This window comes from Pinus tabuliformis, chromosome 3_1 (genome assembly GCF_031772625.1).
Source record: "Pinus tabuliformis cultivar Carrire ecotype Pingquan chromosome 3_1, CPIR1, whole genome shotgun sequence".
Lineage (NCBI taxonomy): Eukaryota > Viridiplantae > Streptophyta > Pinopsida > Pinales > Pinaceae > Pinus > Pinus tabuliformis.
The window spans coordinates 590,235,010-590,242,969 of record NC_142301.1 but is presented as its reverse complement, the minus strand read 5'-3'; the positions used below and the strand labels follow the sequence as shown (position 1 = coordinate 590,242,969).

The 7,960-nt window shown below is 34.5% G+C and overlaps 1 protein-coding gene across 1 annotated transcript; it reads left to right on the top strand.

The window, feature by feature from the left end:
- Positions 1-3,653: 3,653 nt before the first annotated feature.
- On the top strand, positions 3,654-5,473 carry LOC149188378 (UDP-glycosyltransferase CGT-like). The gene has a single exon (XM_089412999.1). The coding sequence runs from the start codon at positions 3,734-3,736 to the stop codon at positions 5,240-5,242; it is 1,509 nt and encodes a 502-aa protein (XP_089269125.1). The 5' UTR covers positions 3,654-3,733; the 3' UTR covers positions 5,243-5,473.
- Positions 5,474-7,960: the final 2,487 nt, after the last annotated feature.

Below are 7,960 nucleotides of genomic sequence, written 5' to 3'. Positions count from 1 at the left end.
TATACAAATCCGGGCAAAAGTAAAAATTCCTTTTATGGCTCTACCATATCCAATTTTATAAATTTCCTCAAAGTATTTCTAATTCCTTTTAAAACTTTATGATGTCAAAAATGGAGAGGAAGGTTATGTAATCTAACCCAAACCAACATTTTGGATACGACCATGGTATTAGCATCAAAACTTGGAAACCATGGGATCATAAAAGGGTCGCACTACTCCAAATGGTTGATATGTGTTATATTTGAGGTCTAAAATGGGCCTCCTAAGGAAATTATAAAATAATAGTGGAAATAATAACATAAGATTGGATTATATCATCAAATTTTAGAGAAAAAAAAACAACAACAACTATTTTTCAACTCGTTTTTTTAACTTATCTTCCTACGGGTTTACTCAAATTTCGAGCAAAAACAATCGTTGGATACATAATTTGATTCTTAATCCAATGAGTACCCATGTTGCATACTTTCTATAGACCCTACTACACAAAAAATGAGAAACACATGAAAAATGTGATTGCAATCACGTTATTCCATGTATTTCTCATTTTCCGTGTAGCAGTGTCCATCAAAATTATGCAACATGGGTACTCCTTATATGTGGAATTAAATATTGCATCCAGCGAGTACCCCTGCTCGAAATTTAGGTAAAACCTTAGGGAGATAAGTTGGAAATATGAGTTTAAAAAATAGTTTTATTTTTTAAATCTTTTTACTTTTTTACTCCAAAAATGGTGAATCATCATCACATTGAATCCTATTGGTTCTTATAAAGTTTATTTTGGTTGTACATTTTTATTAGGAGGCTCATTTTAGACCTCAAAATTCCCTAATGATTAGATGAAGTTTTATCATCCACATGGCTTCTTAACCTCTCATAGAAGCAAATGTCTTCCTGCCATTTTTTGTCTTACCCACAACCATTCTAAAATTTTATCATGATATTATTGGATACACTTTCACTCAAGTTAACCTCCACACATTTTGTAAGAGGTGAGGGTACCTATTTTGACATCACTAGAGTCAATTTTAAGAAATGTGTTCGGAACATTACTCACTTACTTCAAAAGGGTAGTGTTCCATAATAAAAATGCTTGTTGGGTTGAATTTCATTCCATGGTACAAAGAAAAGAAAACACTACCCGAAATCCATGGTCACGTTTCCATAATTGACCTCCTTTGCTTCTCCCTCTCAAAAATGATAATGAAGCAACCTCTATAGACAAAGTTTACCTTCAATAATTTGTATTACTTTAAATTATCCATTGAATTTGCATACGAGAGTTTTATTAGAGTAGTGTTGTATTCTAGGGTTAATCATCAGTGATGCTTCGAAACCACTATAAAATCAAGGACGTCTATTAGATCTCTCCATGAACAATGTAATTGATTTATCTTAAGCTCTATTTACTTAGCCATCATCAATTCCATTTGATCCATTATCAACTTGGGGACATTTTTTGAGATCTCCACAACAAAGGCCCTTAAAGGTTTTTGGGTTTAAGGAGGAGTCTATAACATTAAAATTTTGGTAAGCCTCGAGGAGAACATGAGGATGGATTTTGGTCCACATGTATGTGGTGTTATGTTTATTTCTCATGTTAAACTACTATCTCTAAATACCCATTTAGATATACTTAAAATAACAAATAAAATCCTAACATATAATTAGAATCTTAATCAATAATAAAAAGTAATCTTCATTGTCAGTTTGAAACCCTTCGAAATATTTACTTTTATAGCTATACAAATATGCTATATTTTATCGTACATATACATGTTATTCTTTATTTATGTGATAAGATGTTACCCTTATGTAATCTATGTCTAATTTATGTCTTAATGTGACCTCTGAGTCATTCCATCTCCATTGATCTTGATAGGTGACCATCTAGACATTTTCATCTTCACTTTGTCATGGTTATTCTGTATTTATGTGATAAGATGTTACCCTTGTGTAATCTATGTCTAATTTATGTCTAATTTATGTCTTAATGTGACCGTAATCTATGTCTAATTTATGTCTTAATGTGACCTCTGAGTTATTCTGGCTAACTGCCTCCCAGACAGCGAATACACTGAAACCACATCATGCAATTAAAAAATAAAGTGGATCTACCTCGGTAATACAAATGAATGATTAAATTCTCATTTAACCAAATTAAGTAATAATAAGCGGTGTTATATGATTTTATTCAGCTGTGACACCCGCGTCTTTTATTTCCATTAATGGCAAGGTCGGTGAGTAGTGCATATCCAAAAACTTTTATCAGAAATTGTTGTCATGTGTTTCTATAAAATTGACCAGAGATTAGATTAGATTTTGTCTAATCAAATCATACAATAAATGCTCATGTTTAATAGTTTTTCTTTTCCCAACAAATTGGTTTTTGATATCCCTTCATATCTTCATGGGACTTGTCTGATGTCTAATGCATTTTTGACTAAGCAACCACAATACACAATGCATTTTCAGCGATTTGGTTTGGGATAGGGTGAATTTTCGTATTTTTTTTCTCAAATTCAAGTCCAATAAAAGTGATTTGTTATACTTGCTAATATAGTTGGTTGAATTGAACCAATTAGATTTTAAATAAATAAATTTATATATAAAAAAATAATAAAATTTAATTACTAATATTAAACTATAAAAGAACAACATAAGATTTTTTTTGTCAAACACAGCGAATAGTCAACTAAAAAAAATTGAATGCTAGACATATAGTGAATGCTAAACATATATAATAAGCCTTTTCAATTATTACCAGCAATGTAGCCCTTGTTCAAATGTCGTAGTTGGTTTATACATTTCAAAGTTCAAAAATTAAACTAAACCACAGGAAACCCTAGCTATGCAACCTTGTTTATTCCACGCATATTCACTAGAAACTTTTCAATAATAAGTGGGGCATTTTCAATAGAAACTTTTCAATAATAAGTGGAGTTATCTAGATAAATAGGGAATTGTCTAGGGCAGAGGAATTCCCCGGACTGCAAAAAGTGGCCAGAATTTGAGCAAAATTTTTTTTCAAAAAATCTTGTAGAGCCAGTGTTTGAATCATGTTTTTGATGGTAGAAATGGATTCAGCACCATCAAAAACGTTTTAGATACCTAAAATTTTGAAGTTTAACAATTATAACTTGGATTTACAAAAATCGTTGCCCAATTTTCTCTAAATATCACTGGAATTTCCATAACTTTCCGAGCCTTTCCGAGCCTAGTTAGACCACGGCGATAAATAGAAGGAAAAATGGTACGTTGTGATTTCCCGAGAAAAGAAAAATAGAAGGAAGAATGGTACGTTGTGATTTCCCGAGAAAAGAAAAAATTGGGTTGAGTGAGTAAGATATTTGGATGGCCATGATTGCAGAAAAGCTGCTGTTCAAGAACAGAATGGAGAGGAATCGAGGACGATAAGAAGAACAAGGGTCACGTGGCCATGTTTCGCTATGGGCGATTTGATGCCTTTTCTTCGGGTTACGTGGCCATGTTTACCTCCACTGGAATGGGCCATTTCATGCCCTTTTTTTCGAGTTACGTGGCCATGTTTCACTCCACCCGAATGGGCCATTTGATGCCCTTCCTTCATCTCTGGCAATACGTGCAAAACATACAATCACCAGAAACTTTTCTATAATAAGGGGGCCTATCGAGATAACTAGGAGGAAGAATAGTGATCGACCATTACGTTGTGATTTCCCGAGTAAAGAAAAGAGTGAGATATTTGGTGAGCATGGCCATGATTGCTGAAAAGCTGCTGCTTCAAGAACACAATGGTGAGGATGATAAGAGCAACAAGGGTCACGTGGCCATGTTTCCCTCTGCCGGAATGGGCCATTTCATGCCCTTTCTTCATCTGGCAAGAATTTTAGCAGCCAACTTCGGGGTCTCCGTCACATTTATCACCACCAAAGGCAACGTTTCTCCAGACGAAACGGCACACGTCCAGGGCATCGCCTGTTCTGGTCTCGACATTCGCGTGGTTCAGCTGGAGATTGAATCTTCGTCATCCAAGAAGGAGGAAGATCCGTTTTTTGCGCAGTGGGAAGCCATCGGGCGGTCCATGGAAGCCCTGGAACGACTGCTCATCACCGATCTGCTCGTCTCTTCGGCATGGCGGCCTTCAATTTCCGCCATCATCACGGATCCCACGTTAACTCCTACTTTAGAGGTCACCGCCAAGCTCAATCTCCCTAATTACATTCTCTTCACGCCCTCAGCATTCACACTTGGCTTTGCGCTCTACTCCCCTGTTTTGGTTTCTCGGGGATGCGACTTCAGCGACGAGAAACTCATATTGGATATCCCCACCTACCCTCCGTTGCCCACCACACAGATCCCACAAGCTCTCAAGAACAAAAGCCACCCCTACTATAGAGTCTTCATTTCCAGCGCCACCAATCTCCCCAAGGCCTCCGGTATTCTCGTCAATACGTTCTACGAGCTCGAAGCTCCGTTTCTGGATGCCCTCGGGAGCGGAGAGGTGATTGAGGGATTACCTCCGGTGTATCCGATTGGACCACTCTTTCTGCCATCGATCATGTCCAATACCAATACAATATTAAAGCTGACGTCGAGCCCCCACCATGACGACGACGACGATACGGCCAAGCGGTGCCTGCAATGGCTGGACTTGCAACCCAGCGGATCCGTGGTGTACGTGAGCTTCGGCAGCAGATCGGCCATGTCAGTCTCTCAGATCAGGGAACTCGCCACGGGGTTAGAGGGCAGTGGACAACGGTTTTTGTGGGTGCTGAGGACCTCTGTAGTCAGCGAGGGATTCTTAGCGTCCACGGTTCTTCCGTCGGGGTTCGAGTCCCGCGTCGGAAACAGAGGAATGGTAGTATCTTCATGGGTTCCGCAGGTGGCTATTCTGTCACATGGTGCAGTTGGAGCGTTTGTGAGCCACTGCGGTTGGAACTCGGTGGTGGAGAGCGTGTGTTGCGGAGTTCCCATCATTACTTGGCCTCTGTTCGGAGATCAGATGATGAACGCGAGGCTTGTGGTGGAGACTGCCAAGGTGGGAGTGGAGGTAAACAAGGCGGAAGATGGGATTGTGAGTGCAAAGGAAGTAAATGAAGCGGTGAAGCATGTCATGGAATTAGAAGGTGGCCTCCAACTAAGGGAGAATGTTGTTCATTTAGGAGAGCTTGGTAGAAGAGGAGTTGAAGAGGGAGGTTCCTCTCACAAAAGCCTTCAGCAACTGCTCCAGACTTTGCACTACTTTTCCAATCCAACATAAATTTATGTTACGTGAGGTCAGGTATTAACATGTAGTAGATTTATTAAGAGTCACTGGTAAGTAGCATAAACATGTAGTAGATTTATTAAGAGTCACTCGTAAGTAGCATAAAGAATAAAATGGTTGTCAAAGTATGGGTTTGCTCTCCGTCTCGGCTTTTGTACGCGTTCTCTTTTAAATGTTTGAGATCTACAGAAATGCCATTGGCAATGGTAATGTTTCAGAAGACAACGTTAACGTAGTTACATAATATTGTTCTCTTTTAAATGTTCGAGATCTACATAAATGGCATTGGTTGTAATGTTTCACCAGACAACGTTAATATTGTCAGTGTACTATGCCTTGGTTTATAGTACAAATATAATCCCTAGTGCTTCAATGCAACCTGACTTCCACTTTCACGAAACTCCTGTATACTAGCAATTGCATTAGACAGCGCAAAGAGACTGATAAGAGTGTTAACTCGAAAGAAGAGACCGATAACCTATAAGAAAAAATGGTGTTTTGGTTTGAAATAATAATTGTTATATTAAATTTATATTATTGGGTGTATTTGTGTTTTTTGTTTAATTAAAATTTTTATTTATTAAATCAGAGAAAAATAAAAAATATAGAGATTGCTCAATCAGGGTGATGTAGAAATTTTCTCACAGTACTTACTCTGTAAAAATTAATATTTGAGTTGATGATGTTTAATAGATATGAATTGAAAGTTTTTTTTTTTTTTTTTAATTTTCACTGATTTAAATAATGAAAATATTAAATTTGTTGACTAATTAATTACAACTCTGAATCATTCTCTATGAACTTTACACTAAAATCACTTATATAAATTTAATGATGTAAAAAATAAATTTCTGTCTTTCCTACTTTCACTGAAAATGAATCTCTGTTAATTTAATAATATTAAAATAAATTAATGATCATCTAATTGTGATGGCTTGGATGGGAGGGGGAAGACCACTGTTGAAATCAAAGACACTAATTTCCAAAGATTTTTAAGCAAAATCTAAACATAGTAAAGCCAACAATCCTCTTTTTAACTTTTTTTAAAATCAATTTTACAACAAATTTAGGGTTTTTCCGGTTTCAAATTTAGGCTTTCCTTTGGTGAATTTTATTCTCTGGTGAATTTTGCAACAAATTTAAAAATTTTCTTGTATTAAATTTAAATTTTGTTTGGGTAAAATTTAATTTTGATTTAAAAAAAAATTATTGCAATTATATTTTTTAATTTTATAGATGAAAAATTAAATACTTTAAATATTTTCAAACAATAAATTTTTAAACTAATTTTAAATAACTAAATTCGCAATCTATACCAAAATTCAAAAAAATTAAACTCCATCATTTTCCTTTTACCAGACGTTTAGTGATTGCTACTACAGGGTTAACCATATATTTAAAAAAATAATAATAAACTTGTTAGATGTGAACCATCTGAATTTCTCAATTGCCTCGCAAAGGTGTTAGTTGTCTGTCCAGATCATCACGTGTTTACCAAATAAATTTAGCTCAAGAAATTTTATTACGGGACGACAAGTTTCTCACCACAGTTTGTTGTCCATGTTCGTGTAGTTTAATGTGCAACCAAGTTGCCACATTCTCTGCGGTGTGGAGAAGCATTCTCAAATCTATGATATTATCTTTAAAAACCCACTTTTAACATGATTCCAAAATGGAGTGAGTGGAAAACACTATTATGTCAAGTAACTGGAGTTGAAAGTCAAAGGCTAGTAAAAATGGTAGAGGAAGTTGTCAAAGTATGTGGAGTTGAAAAGAGGTCAAAGGCTAGTAAAAATGGTGGAGGAAGTTGTGGACTCATAAGAAAGGCCTATTGGCCTGAAGATTTTTGTATATAATTTAAATTAAAAAAAAAAACCAATCTTAAAAATATATTAACTAAAAATTTATAATACTTAGTTTAAATTCTCTTGAAATATAAAATGTTTATCTTTATATATATATATAAATATTATAGGGTTTAATTTAATCACTATGGTCAACAAATTTACCGAAGAAAAAAAAACGAGAAAGGAAATAAAGGTAGCCGCTTTTCCAAACTATAAAATGTAACTTACATATTAAAAATGTTAAAGGAATTTAATTTAATCACTAAAACCAATAGATATATTTAAGAAAATGGAAGAAAAAATGAGAACAATTTCTTTAATGAATTACGAAAGTTAATTCATATTATGAATTTTGAGAGTTTTTTCTGTAAAAATCACATAGAAAATTTTTTGTGGGCGTGTTTTGAACCATATAGTGTGGTTTATCATGAGAAAAAGATGGAGAATTTGGTGTCATGATTTGATTCTCCATCTTGTCCTGACAATGAACTATAGTTACCAAGTTCGGGGGAATTGGCCCAAAAAATCCAAATATTCGTTGGTTTTGTTAGATTCATCAGTTAATTCATAAAATCTAATACTATACAGATTTGGTTTACAACAAATTCTATATTCAAAACATGTTTAAATTTTATATTCAAAACATAGTAAACAATAGAAATTTTTATATTAAAAATTTTGAAAAGAATTTTATATTTAAAAAATGATATAAAAAGAGCAACTTCTATATTACAAAATTTGAAACGAAGTTAAATTTTATATTTAAAAACATCTAAAAAAATCTAAGACACACTTCTAGCATATTAACAAATCTTGATAGTGATGAGTAGAGTTTTTAAAAGAAACTTGAAGGTAAATTTTATCT